The sequence below is a fragment of the Coenobita brevimanus genome, chromosome 39 (genome assembly GCF_032717465.1).
Source record: "Coenobita brevimanus isolate Jiangsu-jjx chromosome 39, ASM3271746v2, whole genome shotgun sequence".
Lineage (NCBI taxonomy): Eukaryota > Metazoa > Arthropoda > Malacostraca > Decapoda > Coenobitidae > Coenobita > Coenobita brevimanus.
Genome location: NC_136992.1, coordinates 15,688,578 through 15,711,653, shown reverse-complemented (window position 1 = coordinate 15,711,653; position 23,076 = coordinate 15,688,578). Strand labels below are relative to the sequence as shown.

The window sequence follows — 23,076 nt, the reverse complement described above, 5'->3', positions numbered from 1 at the left end:
AACGTGGAAAGAAATGGCACGATAGAGGGAGGACCATCGACAATATGTCCAGTGAAATGGAACAAGAACAGAAACTGAACAGTAGCCATAACTACACCAGCCAGGGCACTGCTGACTGGTTTTGAGTTTTTGTGTGTGTGTTTTTTTTTATTCTTCTTTGAAACTTTTCGTGTGAGATAACCTATGCATGAATTATTTATTATTTTGCAAATGTTGATGCTGTTGATAGGTCTACTTTGTACTCATTTTCCTTGTTACTGGATCCTACCTCATCCCCTCTTTAGATGATGAAGATGATGACGATGATGATTATGAGTTCACATAGTCACTGTAGTTACGCAATGGTTTTTATTTCCTTTCAGTAGGATTATACGAGTCTCTTTTTTGTACCATAAATCACTGTATAAGATTCACCAGTGGATGTATTCAGTGTACCACATACTGTATCATTGTCATGTGGTTGAAGGATCCAAGAAATTCGGGGCGAACTTAGGTGTGAGATGGTTGGTTGCAGGTGCGGGTGTTGGTGTGTATACGAGCGCAGGCAATGATATGTTCAACCATGAGGGTGATGGAGGCGATGGCGTGGCCCAGCAGCAGCAGGTAGAAGGCCCCCTGCAGGTGCTCCACACCAAGCACCTCAGGACCATCACCACCCTGCCCAAACACATAACAAGAAAAATAATGAATTAACAAATGGGACAGTTATTATACCCAAACCTTACCTTTCATATTATCTCCATCAACCCTAATCTTGTAACTCAGTGGAAAGGACAGCACCTGCATCACTAGGTAGCTAATTCCACTCATCCACTACTCCGTTACCAAATCAGATCCTTGTTATCTCCGCAGTAAATTGGAATTTATGAAACCATTAGATCGAGTGTTGTCCTGTCTGTTCAGTTTCAAGACCGTGCTAATATCTCTCATATTTACTCCCTTCATCAGTGTAAACACCTGAATTAAAAGTTCCCTTACTCTACGCCCTTCTAATGAATGCATCATTTGTTTAATCTTTTCAGTCTGTCTTCATATGACAGGTAAGAATTAGGATCAGGGGCGCACACAGGGGTGGGGGCTAAGGGGGCCCCCCGAAATTTCCTTCCTTGTAAGAAACGAAGTAAATAAAAGTGACTTGCATTGGATTTTTTTTTCCTAGCCACAATTTTCATTTTTATGACCCCCTCCCCGAAAAATATTCCTGGGTGCGCCCCTGATTAGGATGGCGCCAGAGCCTTTTGAATGCACTTCCTTGTTGTGGATAGTATTAATATATACATGATTATATCAAGACTTTTTGGCATTATTCAGAAAATTAAAAGAATGGAAAGCATGCTTCCATCCCGAGAGGATAACTTCCACAATGCGCTCAGTACACTCAGATGGTTCTCGGTCATGGAGGCAGTATTCCATGGTAAGTTTTTTTTTTTTTTTTATGAAGGAACCAAGCCTGAAAGCCTGTAATACTGTTCCTTCCAAGAAAAAAATATATATATTACAGCCAAATTGAAGATCCGTTTATTTCGAGATGCCTTGATACAGTGTGTCTGAAAGACTGGAGATCGTAGACAACAAGAAACACAGACAGAGGAAGACAGTTCCACAGTTGACTTGTTACATACTTGAAGGACTGTGAGTATCGTTTAACTCTTGCATCAGAAAGTACGACAGGAAAGGGATGAGAGTACTGTCTGTGGTCCTCCCAATCCACAGCACCACAACCCCACTGACGTTGCACCGTGAGAAGGTCCATTTCAAACAAATGTTGAAAATGCACAACAGGTGGAGAATTTTACCTAGCTTGGAAGCGTGCTGACACATAAACATAACACTGATGCAGAAGTCCTTGCATGAATCAACCAAGCCTCAGTCTCTTCTAGATGTCTCAGATCCAGAGTCTTTGAATACACCAACTTGAAACTGAGACGATGGCATCAGTATATACAGCTGTATGCCTCTCCACCCTCTTTTATGGTGCTGAATCCTGGACGTCCTACCAGCATCACATCAAACAGCTTGAGTTGTTTCACATCCGATGCTTACATCGCATCCTAGGACATAGGACAGTCCCTCACTCACATATTCTCCAGTGACCAAAGTCAGCCTGCATAGAAACCATGCTGGCTAAAAAGCATGTGAGATAGGTTGGACACGTGTTCCGCATGCCAGACCACCCCCTTCCTGTCAGGGTCTGCAGAACGCCACAACCCAGGGGGACAGAAGAAGAGATTCAAAGATCATATAAGGGCAAGTCTGAAGAAATGCAACATCATTTCAAACGATCTTGAAACCAATGCCTCAGATTGAAAATAATGGTGAACTCTCTGCAGCGAAGGAACCACTCACCTCGTAGAACTCCGAACCTGGTCAGAGAAGAATGTAGACAACAAAGGCACAACCAAAAGTGAGTTTTTCCAGCAAAGGCGGACTTGACATGCCGACTGTATGGCAAAGTTTGTGAATCCAGGATTGGTCTGCACAGTCACACACGTTGGCAGAAAGACATCTTTAAGTGTGTGTGTGTGTGTGTGTGTGTGTGTGTGTGTGTGTGTGTGTGTGTGTGTGTGTGTGTGTGTGTGTGTGTGTGTGTGTGTGTGTGCTTGCTCGGTATGTCAAGTGAACATAGATATCTGAGGATTCTGTATCAGTAGTCTGTTTAATCTCCCTTCAGGAATTTCCGTGCCACCACACGTGGCCACTTTAGTCCCGTGATGGACTGGTCGAGGCCCTTTAGAGTAATTTTAGAGAACTGGGTGAATGAAGTCAGGGTGAATGGAGTGAATGCATCGTTAATGAAATTCATAAATGTAGCTATGGTCTTATTCATTGGTTTCAAACAGAGACCTTGCACAGTTTGAAGTGCATCTTCATAGGGAATACAGTTAAATCTGGGCATATGCAGTAGGAGACACATACATGGTGATGGTTCCTCATCAACAAACTGTTGGCCAACAGAAATAATGTATTCGTTAGAAGTACAGTACAGGCCCAGTGTGTCCACTGATTGGTATTATCATGTAGGCCTTGAGATTGACTGGGGTGCAAATGCTTTTCCATAATTTGCTCAGAATTATGAGTACACTAAAAGGATATGCACTAAAAACTAGAGGGTAGACTTAGAATTAAATGTACAACGTGTGCTTTGGCAGCGTTACTGAACAAAACATTGATATAAGGTGAGAAAACAGTGACACACCGGAGCTGACTAATCCCCATGTTTTGGTAGATGTTCAAGGTAATATTCAGAACTGAAGGAGGAATGTTACGTTGTGTTTACTCAGCAGATCCGTCGACTATGGGTGAGCAACTGCCCATATAGGGCTGTCCCACTGTTTCTCGAAGCCGTTTATGTTGTGTCTGTATCTTAATGTGGCATGTGCAATGTTGTGCTCCATTATGTGAGTCTAATCTTCATGCACATAACGTGTCACCTGTGATTCCAACCAATTGGAATCTTAGCTGGTAACTAAGGAGGGCTGGGTGTTGCCCTAGCTAGATGAACTCTGTCATTTCTATTTAGGAACACTTCCGACAGGGACGCTCCACTGGAGATCTTCTCACCTACCTTTCAGACTCCTGGTCATCCTCCTTTCGGGACTTTGGCGAAAGCTTTACCATTGCACTTGACATCTCAAAGGCTTTCGATCGAGTCTGGCATAAATCTTTAATTTCCAAACTGCCCTCTTACGGTTTCTATCCTTCTATCTGTGCCTTCATCTCTAGCTTCCTTTCTGGTCGTTCCATAGCCGCTGTTGTAGACGGCCATCGTTCTTCTCCTAGATCTATTAACAGTGGTGTTCCTCAGGGCTCTGTCCTATCACCAGCTCTCTTCCTTTTATTCATCAATGACCTTCTAAGCTTTACATCTGACCCTATCCACTCATACGCTGATGACTCCACCCATCACCTTTCCATTCGTTTCCCACAACGTCCATCTCAGCAGTTACTTCAACAAACAAGGGATCTGGCTATGGCACACCTAATGTCTGACTTGGCTCGTATCTCTGACTGGGGTAAAAATAATCTGGTTATTTTTAATGCATCAAAGACTCAGTTTTTGCACCTATCAACCCGATAAAATCTTCAACAGGTATACCCACTAGTGTTTAATAATATTCAGCTTAATCCTGCATCATCGTTGAACATGCTTTGGGTTTCATTTACTCGGGACTTATCTTGGAAAGATCATATTACATCTCTTGTAAAATCTGCTTCCAAGACATTAAGTGTGCTAAGCCGACTCCGTTCCTTCTTTACCCCTGCACAATTGTTGACTCTATACAGGGGTCTTATCCGCAATGCGTGGAGTACAACTCTCATGTGTGGGAAGGCTCCCCACATACAGCTCTTCTCACTAGGGTGGAGTCAAAGGCTTTTCGTCTCATTAACTCTCCCCCTCTTACTGACTCCCTTCAACCTCTGTCTCTTCGCCGCACTGTTGCATCTTTATCTCATTTCTATCGCTACTTCAATGGTCACTGTTCTTTTGAACTGTCTGCATGCATTCCTCCACCTCTACGACGGGCCCGTAGCACCCGTCTAGCAGCAAACTCTCATCCCTTTTCTGTCCAACTCTCTAATCCAAGAGTTAACCGTTACTCCCAGTCCTTCATTTATGCAGCAGGTCAACTCTGGAACTGTCTCCCTCTGTCTGTATTTCATGCTTCCTATGATCTCCAGTCTTCCAAACGCAGTGTCCAGGCATCTCGAAATGAATTGATCTTGAATTTGGCTCTCTCTTGTATTTTGTTTTTCTCTTGGAAGGAACAGTTTTGCGGGCTCGTTGCCTTTGGTTCCTTCTTCCTCACATTAAAAAAAAAAAAAGGGAAAGAACAGAGCTCTGTGAAACTCCGTTTGGGAAATGAAATGTTGAAATATATTACGACACAGGATATATACATAAAACAATATCACCACAAACACTAAATGCCCTGGCCAGGCCTGAAAATGCTGACATGACCTTTAAGAATAAAAGCAACCACCTGAAGTAACCTGAATCGACCACTGCCCTAATATGTTCCTGGTTAGGTTATGCAGAGAAACTGAAACCTATCTGTGTTATCATTAATTTTGTCAGAAGGTTATGCCAGGTAACGTATTTACTGGGTGACGGTTTGCAGGCTTACGGTTTGCTGACCAATGGTTATGCCAGCAGACAGTTGGCATCTAACGATTATGCCAGCTAATGGTTTGCTAGTGGAATGCCTTTACTATTCAGGGTCACGATCGACGACGGGCTCTACTGGTTACTCAGAGTTACCAGACATACCAAAACTTGTCGAAAAGCATTGGTAGGTCCAAGCTCATCGAACATATGGGTAGCGACAAGTCTTCTGAAGATTGTGTAAGAGGGTAGATGTGGCAGATGTGTATGGGTGTGTGTTTTTACCAAGAGATTGTATTTACTGTGTGTGTGTGTGAGGGGGGGGGTAGGTATTTGACAATGATGAGTGTTTGATGTGTTGGGTGCCTGTGTTGTGTGTGACTGTGGTAACTTTTGAGTTCCCAGAGATGGTGGTGGTTGTGGAACTTGTGGTTGACGTGCTTGGCGGTTGTGGTGTGTATGGCGGTGGTAGGTGCATGAGTTAATTGTCTCGTTGGTTGCAGTGGTGGTTGTGGTAGTGGTGATGGTGATGGTTGCGGTTGAAGTGCTTGGTGGAAGTAGTGTGTGTTGTTGTAGAAGGTGTATTGGTTACCTGTGTTAAGGTAGGTATTAATTATTCATGATGTTTGTGGCTAGTATGTATAGTGTTATGGTGTCCGCGGTTGTAGTGGGTGTATGGTTTACCTGTGGTGGTAATGGTGATGGTTGTCACGGGTATGTGTGTTGGTTATGGTGTGCGGGGTTGTGGTAGGTCTAATGATTATCTGTAGTGATGATGGTGGTAGGTATTTGGTAATGGTTGCGGTGGTGGTGGTTCTGTATGGAGCGTAAGGTATGCGTGGTTGTGCTAGGTGCATGGGTTATCTATGTTGATGGTACTGTGTATTGATGGTGGTTCTGGTAGATGTATATGGTGATTACAGTGTTTATAGTTGTGACAGGTGTATGGGTACCCGGTGGTGGTGGTGGTGGTGGTGGCAGGTGTATGGGTTACCTGTGGTGGTGGTGGTGGTGGCGGCGTGTGGTGGTGAGGCTGAAGTTTCTTGCGTAGTTCCTTCACGTGTGCGTTGGTTGCCTGCTTCTGCCAGTACTCCACCAGTCCAGCCTCAATTAGTCTCCTCTTCCAGCGTGTCATGATAGCCAGAAACGGTGAGCCCTTCCTGAAATTAACAGATATTCATTTTTTATATTCCGTAAAATATTATTAGACGTGTATGTCAAGTGTATCTGTGATGAAGAAGTACGGAAGCATAAGATGAGGAAGCTTCATAGCATTATGGATAATGCCGGTGGTGCTGTGTGCAAGGGTGATTTTGTGCGGTGTGGTATGTGAGGGTGGTAGTGTGTGTCGTTAGTGAGGAACAGTGGACAGAGCAGCTCCTAGATATGCTTCCGCAACTGTACATACATACCTGTGTGTGTGTGTGTATATATATATATATATATATATATATATATATATATATATATATATATATATATATATATATATATATTGGGGATGAAGTACTTGAAAGGGTACAGCAGGGAGGGAAGGTTGTTGGTTCACTGAAAGCGGTGATGAGAAATAGAGAGATGAGTATGGAAGTTAAGAAGTCGCTGCATGATAGTATTGTGATCCCTACCCTGACGAATGGAAGAGAGGCGTGGACCTTGCTAGAGGGGAACAAGTCAAGACTGAGAGCAGTGGAAATGAGTTACCTGAGAGGAGCATGTGGAGTGACATGGAGGGACAGGTTGGCGAATGAAGAAGTGAAAGAACGTTGTGGGATGGATGTGGATGTGAGTGAGAAAATTAGCAGAAATACACTGAGGTGGTTTGGACAAGTGGAGAGAATGGAGAATGAAAGACTGACTAAGAGGGTGTATGTAAGTGAAGTGGAGGGAGGGAGAGGGTGGGGGAGACCTAGGATGAGGTGGAGTGATGGAGTTGAGAGGTATATGAGGGAGGGGGGAGTGAGTTGGGGGAGGGTAGTCAAATGGTGGGTGCCATTGCGATTTGGAGGCGTTTAGTCTGCGGTCACCCTTTGCGGGATTAGGGCGTCGGGCTCTCTCTCTCTCTCTCTCTCTCTCTCTCTCTCTCTCTGTACATACAGTATATATATGGAACCTCTGTGGTACAGTGGTAGAGTGTGAGTTTCGCACGCTGGTGGACGCGGGTTCGCCTCCCGCCAAAGTTGTAAAAACTTTGGGAAGCGTTCACTGAGCCACTTGCTATTTGGCGGACATAAGGGGTGCTGTGGTTGAACCAGTGTCGCATACTAGTATGCTTGCACCCAATCGGCGTAAAGGGGGCCGATTACACTTGGTTCACAGACTACACACACATCCAAAGCCTCTACAACACTACAATTATACTTACAAGCACTTCTCACCCAACAAACAGTCTCTGCCAGACAGCCTAAGCCACTGGGTAGAGATACATTGGCTGTATCGTCCTTGCTTCAGTAGGGATAGGCCGGTCCTGCAGTAGACCTCAATGCCTGATGATGATGATGATGATTATATATAATATATATATATATATATATATATATATATATATATATATATATATATATATATATATATATATATATATATATATATATATATATATATACTGTATATGTATATTGTATAAGTATATATAATATACAATTGATACCTATATATTATATACTGTATATCTATATATAATAGACAATTCATACAGATCTATATTATATACATAATTTATATAATCTATATATACTATATACAGTATAGTCTTTTTCTTCTCCTTCCGCAGCTTTGCCCATGTTTATGTGGGGTCGCTGTTTCTGACTCGTCGTCTCCATTCTCCATTATGTCCAAATGCATCCCCTGCTATATTCTTTTCCCTCATATCTCGCTGTATACAGTCCATCCACCGTCTCCTCGACCGACCCCTTCTCCGTCTACCCTCTACTTCCATGCCCATCACTCTTCTACCGACACAGTCCTCATTCCTTCTCATTACATGTCCGTTACATTGTAGTCGCCTCTACTGCATTTTCTTTGAGATTTCCACAACCTTAATCGTTCCCCTAATTCTCTCCTTCCTGATCTTATCCAATCTCGTGACCCCGCTCATCCATCTCTGCATCCGCATCTCTGCCACCTCCAGCTTTCTCTCTTGAGACTTCTTTATGGGCCAAGTTTCCGAACCGTATATCATTGCAGGGCTTATCAACGTTTTACTGACTATTCCTTTCACTCCTGCACTGATTTTTCTATTACATAACACTCCTGACATATCCCTCCAGTTTCCCCATCCTGCCTGTATCCTACGATTAATTTTTGCATCCAGTCCGCCGTCAGCTCTTATATTCGAGCCCAAATACCTCAATGTCCCAGCTCTTTTCAACTTTTCTCCTAGCAAACTCATATTTCCCCAATCTTCTTCTCCATTAAAGCATAGATATTCCGTCTTTCTCCTGGTAATTTTAAGTCATCTATTCTCCACTTTCATTCTCCACTCCTCCAACTTCCGTTCTACTCCCTCCCTGGTGGTGACTATCAGCACAATATCATCTGCAAACAACATAACCCATGGAGCCTCTTCAGTGATGCCTCTTCCCAAAAATCCATTAACAAATCAAAGATACAGGGACTCAACGAAGATTCCTGATGTAGCCCAACTATTAGTGGAAACTTCTCTTTCACATCAACACTACTTCTGACCCGAGCTCTCACCCTGTCATACACATCTTTAACCAGTCGCGGATACTTTTCTGAAACGCCCTTCTCCCCCATACATCCCCATACTTCCTACCTTGGCACAGTATCATAAACGCTTTCCAAGTCGACAAATAATCATTTGCACCTTTCTCTGTTTCTCTCGAAATTTTTCCTGGATTTGACGCACTGCAAAGACTGCATCTTTTGTTCCTTTTCCTGGCGTGAATCCGAACTGTTGTTCATCAATCTCCCTTTCCTCTCTTAACCTTTCCTCTGTTATTCTCTCCCATGTTTTCATTGCGTGTGGCATCAGCTTTATACCCCGATAGTTCCCACAATCCTCAGTGTCACCTTTTTCTTATACACTGTAAATATGTACATATGTACTGTGAAGAGAGAGAGGGGGAGAGAGAGAGAGTGAGGGAGAGAGAGAGAGAGAGAGAGAGAGAGATGTCCGAAGGGTCGGAGGTTTGAATCCACCCAAGGGTCACTGGTAGACACCAGGAAGGGCATCGAGTCACAAAGTGCTACGCGCTCCAAAAAACAAGTCCTCTACCCCGGGGGCAAAGCTTTAGCCCTTATCGAAAAAGGGGACACGGCGTAAAACTCCAAGATATATGTGTGTACTTACCTACTTATGATTTACAGGAAATGAGCTACGCTCGTGGGGACCTGTCTCTATTTCTCAGTAAGTCAAATTTTGCTTTGAACTCATTTAAGATTTTAGACTGGACGATCTCTTTGTCCAGGCTATTCTACAGGTATATACATCTGTATGGAAAACTATATTTCTTGATATCCTTCAAGCAACTTGGCTTTTTCAGTTTCATTCCGTGTCCTCATGTTACTCTCCCATCCCATACAAACAGATCTTTTCTGTCACTTTTATCTACTCCCATCATGGCCCTGAACACTGCAATCATGTCGCCCTTCTCTCTCCTTTCTGCTAAGGAAGGCAGATCCAGCTTTTCCGGCCTCTCTCTGTACGATAGATCTGCCAGGCTAGGGACCATCTTGATTGCTGTTCTTTGTATTCTCTCGATCTTGTTTATATCTTTCTTTTTGTGTGGGGATCACACTACTGCCGAATGTTCCAACTTGGTGCGGATCATAGTCACTGTCAATTTTCTCATCATCTTACCCACGTAATGAAATGCTTCTCTTATGTTAGTCAACAGATTATACGTCTCTGTAACTGTCTTGTTAATGTGTTTTTCAGGTGACAAACTATCCTGGACCAGCACTCCCAAATCTTTCTCTTCTCTCGCTTTTGTGATTTGTTCATTACCCATCAAGTAATTCAGTGATGGCCTTTTGGTATTTTTACCCATTTCCAATATTTAACATTTTTTTGCGTTGAATTTCATTTCCCACATCCGGCTCCAATCATGAATCCTGTCCAGGTCCTCCTGCAGCATTTTACAGTTTTCCTCAACTTCTACTTCCCTCAAGATCTTCGCATCATCAGCAAACAGACTTGCATAACTATTCATTCTATCTACCATATCGTTTACGTAAATCAGGAACATTACTGGCCCTGTGGGACTCCACTTGTTACTTTCCTCCATCCAGATATCCTGTCCTTTATTACTGTCCTTATTTGTCTGTCTCTCAAGAAATCTCTCATCCACTCCAGGAGGTTTCCCTTCAGTCCTCCTATGTGCTCCAATTCCCACATTAGTTGCTTGTGGGGTACCCTTGTCACAGGCTTTATCCAAATCTAAATACACACAATCCACCCAACTGTCTCTTTCCTATAGCACGTCAATCGCTCTTGAGCAAAAGCTCAACAAGTTGGAAACACACGACCTTCCACTTCTGAATCCAATCTGACTTTCAGCTAAAATGTTCATCTCCTCCACGTATTTTATCCATCTATCTTTCAGGATTCTCTCGCACAATTTTGCGACCATGCTGGTCTGGGATACTGGTCTATGATTCGGGGGTTCTTCCTTGTTTCCTCCCTTATAAATTGGTACCACAATGGCCCTCTTCCACTCCCGAGGCACTTTCCTTTCTTCCAGAGAACACACAATTAAACCGTGAATCTTATCCGCCAGTTGTTCTCTGCATTCCTTCAGTACCGAATTAGAGATTCCGTCCGGTCCTGGGGCTTTCCTTACATCTTGAGTTTCCAGTAATTTATTCACTTTCTGTGCCTCCATTTTTATATCTTTTATAACTGCATTTCTAGTCACTCCCTCCCCTTCCACAAAATCCCTTTCTTTAGTGAAAACTGATTGGAAACATTTGTTCATTATTTCAGTTTGCATTGCCGCATCTTTATAGACATTTCCTACTACTTTCAGTCTGGTGGTTCCTTCCTTTTTTTTTCGATTTGCCTTTTACGGATCTATAAAGCAAGTTGGGTTCCTTCCTTTTTTTTTTCGATTTGCCATTTACGGATCTATAAAATAATTTGGGTTCTTCCTTACATTTGTCAATTATACCTTTTTCAAAGCTCCTTTCTTCCTCTCTAAGTATTCCTGTATATTCATTTCTAGTTCTTCTATATTCTTCCTGTGTGTGTCTGTGTTCTTACCTAATTGTTCTTACCTAATTTATCTTTACAGGAATGAGTCAAGCTGGTACTGTCCCGTGCATTAAACCATTTTTATCATGCATATCCTTAAATTTATGAATTCTTTTGGCACACACTACTTCATTCGGTAGTGCATTCCACTGATCAATTGCCCTATTTGGGAAACTGAATTTCTTTACGTCTTTATCACCTCTCTTTTTATGCAGTTTTTTGCAATGTCCTCTTGCTGATGCTTCACCATATGATATATATTCATTTATGTTTATTTTCTCCTTCCCTGATATGCATTTATATAGCATAATCATGTCTCTCCTTCTCCTTCTATCCTGTAATGTTACCAGATTCAGTCTTTCCAGTCTTTCTCCATAGCTTAGATCCCTTACGCTTGGTACCCATCTTGTGGCTGCCCTTTGTACTTTTTTCAATCTTATCTATGTGTTCTTTGAGATGAGGATTCCAGACTACTGATGCATACTCCAGGGTTGGTCTGATGAATGATGTTATTATCTTTCTCAGCATATCTTCATTTATATATGTGAATGCTATTCTCATATTAGCAAGCAATTTACACATGTTACGTACCTTCTCACTGATGTAGTCATCTGGAACTGGTCTGTTATTGATAATTACTCCTAGGTCCTTCTCCCTTTCTGATATGTGTAGGGTTGATCTTCCTAACGTATAATCCCAAACTGGTCTTTTCTCACTTCATAACACTTATCCACATTAAATTCAATTGCCATTTATTGCTCCATTCAATTCCTCTTGCAGCTCTTTGCAAGAAATTGTGTTAGTAATTTTCCTTTGAATTTTTGCATCATCCGGAAACATATTTAGATAGCTTCCATTTCCAATGTTACTGTCTATGTCATTTATATATACTAAAAACATAATTGGTGCCAGCACCGAGTCCTGTGGCACTCCACTGGTCACTTCCCTCCATGATGAGTAATTTCCCCTTAATATTCTTCTCATTCCCATTTTCCTGAGAAAATCCTGCATCCAACAGTGAAGATTGCCTTGGATTCCTCCTTGATGGTACAGTTTCCATGAAAGTCTTTGGTGCGGTACTCTGTCAAATGCTTCCTTAAAATCTAAATAGAGTTGTCCACCCATCCTTCTCTTTTCTGTAATGATTCTGTAACTCTATCACAGTAGCTTAACAGATTAGTAACACATGATTTTCCGTTCCTAAAACCGAACTGCCTCTCTGTTATCATACAGTGTCCTTCTAGATGTTTTACCCAAACTCCCCTTATCAGCTTTTCTAGTATCTTACTTACAACACCGGTCAGTGATACTGGTCGGTAGTTGAGAGGCTCCTGTCTATTTCCTTTCTTGAATAGGAACAATGTTTGCTTTCTTCCAAATGTCAGGTAGTTTACCTTGCCCTAAGGATTCCTTAAATAATAAATACAATGGTCTGCTTAGCTCTTCTGCACATTCATGTAGCACCCAACCTGGATTTCCGTCAAGACCATTTGCTTTTCCTTTGTCCAATTTACGTACCTCTTCCTGTACTTCTTTTTCTGATATTTGTATATCTGGTAATACATGTGGGCATGCATATTCCATATCATCTCTCTCAAAATTTGTTTGTTTTTTTTTGTAAAAACTGACTGAAAGTTTTTATTTAGTGCTTCACAAACATCTTTCTCTTGTGTATAAATGATCCCCTCATCCGTAATGGACTGTATTTTATCTTTTACTTTGGTTTTACTTCGGATGTAGCTGTAAAAAAGCTTAGGCTGATCACTACTTTTATTTACAATGTCCTCCTCAAACTGTCTCTGAGCCTCCCTCCTTATCTTTGTATAATCATTTCTTGCCTGTTTATAGTTGTTATATGCTCTCTCACTATTGTGTCCTCTGTACCCATCCCACAGGAAGTTTCTTTTTTCTTTTGCTTTTTTACATTCTGTATTAAACCATTTCTCTATTTTCATTTCTGTTGCTTTGTGTTGTGGGATGTAATTTTGGACTCCTGTTTCATAAAGATCACAGAATTTTCTATACATAATATTTAAATCTTGTCCTCTAAATTCCTTTTCCCAATCTATTTCTAAGAAGTACTTCTTCAGGTCATGATAACTGCCCTTTTTGTAATTTAGACTCTTTTTGTAACTCTCATTGTTGGTAACGTCATATGCAATCCAGAAGGCACAATTTAATACTACAAGGTCGCTTTTGCAGAATGGGGTGTGATTTATTGTCAATTTCATTTTCCTGCCTGGTAAATATAAGATCTAGTACGAATGGATCATTAAATCCTTTTTCTGGTGTTTTTCTTTACATGCTGTGTTAGGAAGAACTGCACAAGATCTAAGAGCTTTTGATCCCAACTGATTTCATGGCTTTTTACATAAAGCCTATTCCAATTTATATCTGAATTGAAGTTTCCAGTTAGTACAAAATTTTCAAATTTCTCTTCCATTCTATGTAATAATGTTCTTAAACTCTGAATTGTACTTTCTGCCAGGCCCTCATATTCGCCTCTTTCCCAGATGCTTGTTTTAGGTGGCATGTATAAACTTACCACAATTAAGTTCCCTTCATCTGTGTTAATTTCCAATGCAATCAGTTCTGCTTGTGAGGGTATATCTAGTTTTATTTCTTTGACTTGCAGATTTTTCTTTGTTACGATTATAGTTCCTCCTCCTTTTCTTAAAATTCTGTCTCTTCTCCATATATTGTATTCCTCTAAGTTTAGGGTATCGTTTGATATATTTGGGGTTAATTTTGTTTTAGTTAGGCAGATAATGTGTGATTCCTTTTCTTTGATATAGTCTTCTATCTCTAATTTAGACACCATTCCATCTACATTTGAGTGTGTGTGTGTGTGTGTGTGTGTGGTACTGTGTCAAAAGCTTTCTTGAAATCTAAATAGATACTGTCCACCCATCCTTCCCTTTCCTGTATTGTGTTTGTTACTTTGTCATAGTAGCTCAACAGATTAGTAACACATGATTTTCCTTTTCTGAAACCAAACTGTCTTTCTGTTATCATACTGTGTTCTTCTAGATGATTTACCCATGCTTTTCTAATAAGTTTAACTAATACCTTGCTTACAACACTGGTCAGTGATACTGGTCGGTAGTTGAGAGGATTTTGTCTATTTTCTTTCTTGAATAAGAAAGTTTCCCTTGACTCAAGGATTTCTTGAAAATTAAAAATAATGGTTTACTTAACTCCTTTGCACATTCTTGTAACACCCAACATGAAATTTCATCAGGACCACTTGCTTTTCCTCTGTCTAATCTTCTTAACTCCTCCTGTATTACTTTTTCTGCTATTTGTATATCTGGTAGTATGTGTGGACATGCATGTCCACATAGTCCCTCTCAAAATTTGTTTCTTCTGTAAAAACTAATTGGAAATTCTTATTTAGTGCTTCGCAAATATCTTTCTCTTGTGTATAAGTGATTCCCTCGTCCGTAATGGATTGTATTATATCTTTTACTTTGGTTTTGCTTCTGATATAGCTGTAAAACAGCTTTGGTTGATCACTACTTTTATTTATTATATCCTCCTCAAACTGTTTTGGGGCTTCTCTCCTTATTCTTGTATAGTCGTTTCTTGCCTGCTTGTAATTATTATACGCCCTTTCACTATTGTGTCATCTGTATCTATTCCACAACAAATCTCTTCTTTCTTTTGATTTTTTTACATTCTGTATTGAACCATTTCTGTATTTTCTTATCTGCTTCTTTGTGCTGTGGGATGTACTTCTGGACGCCTATTTCATAAAATTCACAAAATTTTTTATATACAGCATTTAAATCTTGTCCTCTAAGCTCATTTTCCCAATCAACTTCTAAGAAATACTTCTTTAGGTCTTGATAATTTCCCTTTTTATAGTTTTGGCTCTTTTTGTAACTGTCATTGCTGTTTACTGTGTCATATGCTATCCTGAAGTTATAATTTAGTACTGCATGATCGCCTTTGCCGAGTGGAGGGTGATATATTAAACTGTCAATGTCATTTTCTTGCCTAGTAAATATTAGATCTAGCACTGAAGGTACATCAAGTCCTCTTTTTCTAGTGGTTTCCCTCACATGTTGCATTAAGAAAAACTCTTGTACGAGATCCAGGAGCTTTTGGTCCCAACAGCTTTCTTGGCTATTTATATCTAGAGTATTCCAATTTATATTTGTATTGAAGTCCCCAGTTAGTATAATTCTTTCCGATTTCTATTCCATTTTATGTAGCAAGTTTCTTATACTCTGAATTATACTCTCTGCCAGGTCCTCATATTCGTCTCTTTCCCATGTGTTTGATCTGGGTGGCATGTACAAATTGGCTACAATTACTTTACCTTCAGATGTGTCGATCTCTACTGCAATCAGTTCTACTTGTGATGGTATATCTAGGTTTATTTCCTTGACTTTTAGATTTTTCTTAGTTAATATTATAATTCCTCCTTTTTTTAAATTTCTGTCTCTTCTCCATATATTGTATTCCTCTAAGTTTAGTATGTCATTGGATATCCTTGGTGTTAATTTTGTCTCAGTTAGGCATATTATTTGTGGTTCATTTTCTCTGACATAATCATTCATCTCTAGTAATTTCGATACCATTCCATCCACATTTGAGTACATCAACTTTATCATCTTGTTTATATACTTGTCATGACATGGTTCTACTAACTTCCTCCTTTTTCTTCCATCCTGTTTGTGTACCACTTTCGTACCTGCAATCCTATTACTTTGTAAAAAAATTTCTTCTTCTCCTCTTCTGATCTTCCCTCATTTTTTATTTTTGCTTCCTCCCTTTTCTCTTTCAGTAATTCCAGTTCCTCTTGTGTTAGGCATCTTTTTATCCATACATTTTTGAACTCCTCTTTTTCCATAAGATTCTTTGCATTTTTTAGTATCTCTTCCACGGTGTTTACACTCTGTAAAGTCACCTTTAGAGGTCTTGTCTTGCTTTTCTCGTATTTCCCTAACCTCTTGTGTTCCTCTATGTCTTTACTACAGATTTCCTCTGATACTTCTTTCAGTAAGCTCATTACATTTGCCATCTCCTTTTTGTCTCTAGTGATCTTGTTTTTAATTTCTTCCTCTTCTGTACCAGTGATTACTATTGATTGATTTATTTCTACTGAATCTCTGACTAACTTTGGATTGTTTTGGATTATTCTTTTCACTTCCTTTTTAATGCTTTTTTCCTCCACCCTTGTTTCTAAGTCTTTCTTTACTTTCACCATTTCAGCATACGTGGTTTCTACATCATTTTTGTAGCTTTGCACAGCTTCATTCACCTGTGTTATCTTCTCCTCAATATCACTGCTCTGGTCCATAAGACTGCTTGCTTGTCTAATTGTCTCTGTGTCATTTTTTAACTCTTCCATAACACTCTCGTGATTGACTACTGTACTTCCCATTTCACTCACTTTCTTCCTAAGCGTACTCAATTCCACTGTTAGTTCACTGATGGTTGTGTCTTTCTTATTGGCCTCCCTTCCTAGTTTTTCTATCTCTTCCTTTTGCAAGTGCATTTGCTTCTTTATTTCATCCATTTCATTTTTGAAAGCCATTTCTAGTTTGTGTACACGTTCAACCAGTCTATTGTGAGTCTCCACTTCAACCAGTTCTTGGTAGAAATCATCATTTTGCTTTTTACTTTTATCCCTTTTCTTTTCCAAATTTGTTTTGCTGAAGTATGTATCCATTTTGTAATACTAAATGAACAGAGTATGTACTTACAGATAATGCACAGTTTCCCCGTGTTGCTGTAGTATAAACAAACCCAGCTGACTCAATGCATCGTGGTTCTATGTTCTGTTTGAACCAGTCTTATTTAAACTTATTATTTCTTTTCCTTTTAATAATGACAAATCATTTAGTCTAACCTGGTACAGAGCTTGACTCATTCAAAGATACTTATTTAGGTAATGCCTCTGGCCGTGTTGGTCTGGTATGGAGCGCCGGTAGCGGACGTCTACCTCCGACGATACCCTGTGTGTGTGTGTGTGTGTGTGTATTTTGGAGCCAGGATTCCGGAGGCCTAAAACATGTGTAGATGACTGTGTGCCTCATTTAACTGGGAATACTGTTGAAAATGTTCTCATTTTGTTCATTCTCTTTCATGGTTGCTGGATCCTCACTTACCGCGACGATGATGAGTACTGTGTTATGTATATAATCCAAATAATGAGAAAGTGAGACACTATTGAACAAAGAAGAAGGATTCATCTGTCTTGCAGAAGGTAAGCGACAGTGACGATGAATTTGTCTAGCTAATAGATGGAGGAATCGAGTTTTGTGGTATTTAAAGCATCAAGTTTTCTTTTGCCTCAGTTAGAAGTAAAAGGAAAAGTAAACAGTCGGACGTACCAACGGGTTTTGCCGTGTTTGTTGTTGTAGCTGTTGTGATGGACGCAGTGAGAAAAGGGTGGTGAAGTGAAGATGCATCAGTGTATGTGTGGATAAGGCTTGATGTACAGGTTAGAAGGTCGATGGCGAACAGGAGGAAAAGAGTTGGTAAATGTACAGAACCTTGAGGAATAATAGTATAGGTAGCTTTAATAGAGGATTAACCATCTACAACCGCAGCATAAATTAATGGAAACAAAACCACCTAAATGTACCCGCATTACAATTCCAACACTGCTTTCACCAAGCTACTCTTCTCAGCCTATGTGATCCCTACCTCAGATTACCTAAGCTTACCTAGACCTACCCAACCCTGTCTGAACCTACTCAATCCTACCTGAGCCCACCCATCCCTTCTGTGTGTAACTGGGTAGGTTTAAGTAAGATTGAACAGGTTCAGATAGGGTTAGGTATATCTAGGTAAACTTAGGTAGTTTCAGGTGGGGATCCCAACTTAACCTATCCAACCCTATCCATACCTACGCAATCCTAGCTATATGTACTCCAACGCAGCTACTACTACCTGAATATTGTACAGTACCTACCTGAACCGAGCTTATTTGACCTTACCTGAACCTATTTACACCTGCCTGAACCTTGGACATACCTGAAGCCTCAAGTGATGCCAGTATGAATCTGATACTTGGAAGTTCTGCTCCATCATAAACTTCTGAGTCACCTCCCTGTGCCCACATGGGCCTAACTGAGCCTAACAGGCCTTACCTCAACATTCCAGAATATCATAATCTACTTGAACTACCAGATCTAACCAACACTGCCAAAACCTGTCTGACCTTATCTACCTACATTTGAACGAACCTTGAACCCACCTGAAGCCCCAAGCGTTGCCTCCCTGGATCTGATACTTGGTGGCGCTGACGTGGAAAGGCCAGGTGGCAGAGTCGCCGTACTGGGTCGCCAACGTAATCTCCAGCCTTGTAGATACCGCAATGTAGGAAAATCCACCTTGTAGTACTCGCCTCATACCTGATTCAACGTCTTGCTGCTGTGGGTAGGAAAGGAAAATTATTCTGTACTGTACACTGTCCACATTAACTTGGTCTACAATTGCTACCTCTCCATTTTTAATACTAAGCCATAATAAGAGGTTGATACCTTAGCAGCCTAAAACTGCCACGTTTTCATCAGGATTATTAAACTGTAACAAGAGGCTGACATTTAGATATGGTACTCGTCATAAATACGTGCTATAGAAAGGATGTAAAGCTGTAGCATAATCTTATTCTACCACTGAGCTTCAAGAAATATGCTACCAAAGGACGAAAATCTCTGCCAAGGTACCCCTCTCATAAAATATTAACTGCAATAGACTGGATGGCCCGTACTGGGTAGCTCCTACAAGTGATCAGAATACTACAATAAGTCAAGAATAAGAATGAAGAAGGCTCTTCTGCATTTACCAAACTATCCAGCCGCAACTGTCAGGAAAGAGTGAGAAAGAACACCACACAGTACAGAAAAGCTGACGTGAAAGTTTTAGAAGAAAGACTTAAAGGAAAGCAGATTATTGTAAAACCTTAAAAAAAGGAAAAAAAAAAAAGAGTAATGAAATATTAGCTAGAACCATTTTTTCATCCAACCGTTACCAGGCATATGCCTTCCACTTTCGACTTCAAACTTTAAATGAAAGGGTCACCAGTTACAATCATGGGTATTCCACTCATCCACTGCTCTATCAGACCTCAGCCTACTTTTCTCCTCACTAAATCAGAATTTATCTAGTCTGAAAAAATTAGATCAGCTTCTCTCCTGCCCACTTACTTGAAAATCCTTGCTGATATCTCCCTTATTATTCCCTTTATCCACTTTATCTATCTATTGCCAGATGCCTCAATCTTAAACACCTCTCATTAAATCTCCCCTAACGCTATGCAGATTTAATCTTTTCATCCTTGATATGAATTATTCCGAATATCGAACAGAATTTTTACCAAATATCAAGTAGATTTTTTTGCCATACTTCTTTACGCTCCATAAATTGAATCTGAACCAACCCATATAAAGACAAGAACTGCTTGGCATAATTTAAAAGTGGCCTTATTAATGCTAGATAAGACTATGGCATTACTTAAAATATATTGTTACTCTACTTTTTAGAAATAATTCCTAGAACCCTACTTTGTTTGATTTATATCTTGCACTAAGACACTTGTCTTGGAGTTTGGTTCTCGCTAACCATGAATTCAAGATCGCATTCACAAAAAATTCTATTACTTAACTTGTATCTGGTATCTCCAATAGGTTTACCCACATTAAGTATTTTACATTTGTTTACGTTATATTTCATTTGCCAGTCCTCTAGCTATTTACACAATATATCAAGACCCCTTTCAAGGCTATCACTGTCATTTGTTGAGTGTATGACACATACTACTTTTGTCATCGTCAAATTTACTAATAATTCTGGTGATTCTTGAGTCTAGATCATTAATTTATATATAACAGAAAGAGAGAGAGAGAGAGAGAGAGAGAGAGAGAGAGAGAGAGAGAGAGAGAGGGCTAAACAGATGTAAATACAGATACAAACAAGCTTTACAGTCCTATCGAGCCGCTCAGTGCTTGCATAACCCAATAGCAGCTACATACTTCATACGATGGAACAGGGCAGTACTCCCGAGGTGGATGATAGGGAGAGCTGGAGCTCCCGTTTCACCAGCCTTCAGGACTTGATCCGAACCATCTCCCTTTGCTGAACATTTTCAGTGCATTCATTTACACAGAGAGTGGGCCAGCATGCTCTCAAAATACCTCTACCTTCGACAGTCTACACCACACTAAACGCGCATAAAATATCACACCTTCTATTCACTCTCTTTAGCAATGGCCGCTGCAATGTTACTATCAAATAAGGTGGTCCAGTTGACAGCAGAAGTTCGTCCCTCTCAGCGTGCGTGATACGAGCCTATAGATCTGGGAACACTGTATGAGATAGAGTTGACAGGTACGGTTTAAATGACTAATATTAAAGAAATGTGTTCAGAGATATGAACACATTCCCTAATGATAATATTAATTTGCAGCAGGTGGGATAATAACGTTATTGTGAAAAGTATGACATTGGTGTGTGAAGATTCTTCGTTACGGACACAGACGCATAGGTATATATGGACTGGACTGATGTTGCCAGCAAGTATTATATGAAATATTATAGAACGATTGCAGTCCTAAAGATGAGGTTGCAAGAAACACTAATTACGATGTCAGTTACACACAAAAAACACAGAAACTGACAGTTCGTGTTTCGCGAGTATACAGTTTTGTTTTACAAGTTAAATCACTTCCCTTCCTGATCTCTCCCCACCCGACTCTTCTCTTCCAAGTCATGCTCTGCCATCATTCACATTTTATCGTTAATGCTGAAAATCGTATGTCTGTAGGTAAAAGTGTGGGAGACAATATAAAAGTGTCAAATGAGCATCTTTTCCTCCTCCATCGCTTGAAGTGTTATCCATGACTTGAATATAAATGTTAGTAACATGAATAAATCGTCACTGTGGTGGTTAGGAGACATTACTCGTCACCATTTATATAACATTTATATAACCATCGTTAATACAGTGCTCCAAATACACTCCCTCTCCACCTCCTCGCCGTCTTCTCCCCTCCCCCTTCCACGGTCTCCATCATTCCTCCCCCCTCCTTTCCCTCCTCTACCAGTACCCCTTGTTTCTCTCCCTCAACACCCCCAACCCTTCCCCACGGCTTCATTTAACTGACCCTGCTTCTTTTTACCTCCGTAACTAGATCGGTTATTCATAACTTGAATACAGTTATTCTCATTTATAGGAATTTGAGTCGTAACTGTAGTGACATGAACACAATACTCGTGCACGTTATATTGCCAACTGTATTACACACAAGTAACCAAATTACTCACATAACAATATGTCCATGGTAACCATCAGTGTTCAATACCATCCCCACCTTGTGGATTCCTTCCCTCCTCGCCTCCTTCCACCATTCTGTATCCCTCACTCCTCCCTTCACCTTATAACATATTTATCTGTATCCCAGCTTGTAATATATGTAATCCCTTCCCTCACCCAGAGTATTCCTGCTTCCATATTCCCCCCCCCCCACACACACACACACACATTGTGTTCTCCACTAGAGTGAGACCTATAAGATAATGTCTACTTATTTTATGATTTAAAACAATATGCCATCGAAATACTTTGATATGAACTCCCTCAACGCATGATCTTACAAGGTCAGAGAATGTAGGCAGCAAGGGTATCCATATCATTCCATCCTCACATCTGCATAACATGGTTAGTACAAAAGGTAACGGCTGTCCGTCAGCGCCCTGAACATCTGTTCTGCAACTACTACCGATATTATCGATACAGGAGTGACAAGGACTCGGATGGAAAGGAAGTGAACCTTTACCATAACTAACCCTTACACCGCGACAATCGGATACTTCCACTTACATCTGCCTGCTGTCCGGGCTCATGACAAGCATATTCCGATAAGGGCTTAATCTACTCATCCAGAAGGGTATAATCCCCCTTCATCCTATATTACGATGATTATGGTCGCCAAATGTATGAGGATACAGCTTTTGTGACTATCATCTATTTCCTGTATTTAACCGTAACTAAAGAACTACAAATTATCACCAAGAATACTGACAGTACTTTTTCAGAAAATATTTTCTGGATGCATGTAGATCATACAACACACGCTATGATTATTATTCATTTTTTTTATACTTTCTTTTGGGAAAAGAAGGACGTTTGTGCTTCGTAGTTTATGTATGTTGGGATTTATAAAATAAGTGTAAGCAAGATATTAATGGCTAGGGAGAAGGAGAAATAAAAATGATGATTAAACTGAAGCACTGACTGTCATCCCTTGAACAGTTAATGCCTCTTGACCGCCAGTATTAAAGAATACACTCCAAAACATGACCCAAACGTCGTTATGTTGTTCGATTCCCGAGACAAAAATGAAGAAGGGAGAGAACACAGACATTTGAAATGACATGGGAGAGAAGTTGGGCAGGGTCAATACAATAACACTGTGGGGAGGGGTTCGGAGTGTTGCAGACTAGAAACAAGGGTTACTGGAAAAGGGGGCGGAGGGAGGAGGGAGAAGTGATGGAGACAGTGGAAGGGGGAGGGGAGAAGACGTCGAGGAGGTGGAGAGGGGGTGTATTTGGAGCATTGTAAGAACGATAGTTAGATAAGTGTTACATAAATGATGACGAGTAATGTCTCCTAACCACCACAGTGACGATTTATTCATGTTACTAACATTTATATTCAAGTCATGGATAACACTTCAAGCGATGGAGGAGGAAAAGATGCTCATTTGACACTTTTATATTGTCTCCCACACTTTTACCTACA

General features: G+C 40.4%; 1 protein-coding gene across 1 annotated transcript in view; it reads right to left on the bottom strand.

The window, feature by feature from the left end:
* Positions 1 to 489: 489 nt before the first annotated feature.
* LOC145396797 (glutamate receptor ionotropic, delta-1-like) overlaps positions 490 to 23,076 on the bottom strand; it is a 57,045-nt gene continuing 34,458 nt past the window's right edge. Inside the window, exons 5-7 of the mRNA XM_080270088.1 lie at positions 18,532 to 18,707; positions 18,309 to 18,384; positions 490 to 657 (exon numbers count right to left, since the gene is read on the bottom strand). Of these exons, the coding sequence (XP_080126214.1) occupies positions 490 to 657; positions 18,309 to 18,384; positions 18,532 to 18,707 (420 nt within the window). The remainder of the gene's footprint in view (positions 658 to 18,308; positions 18,385 to 18,531; positions 18,708 to 23,076) is intronic.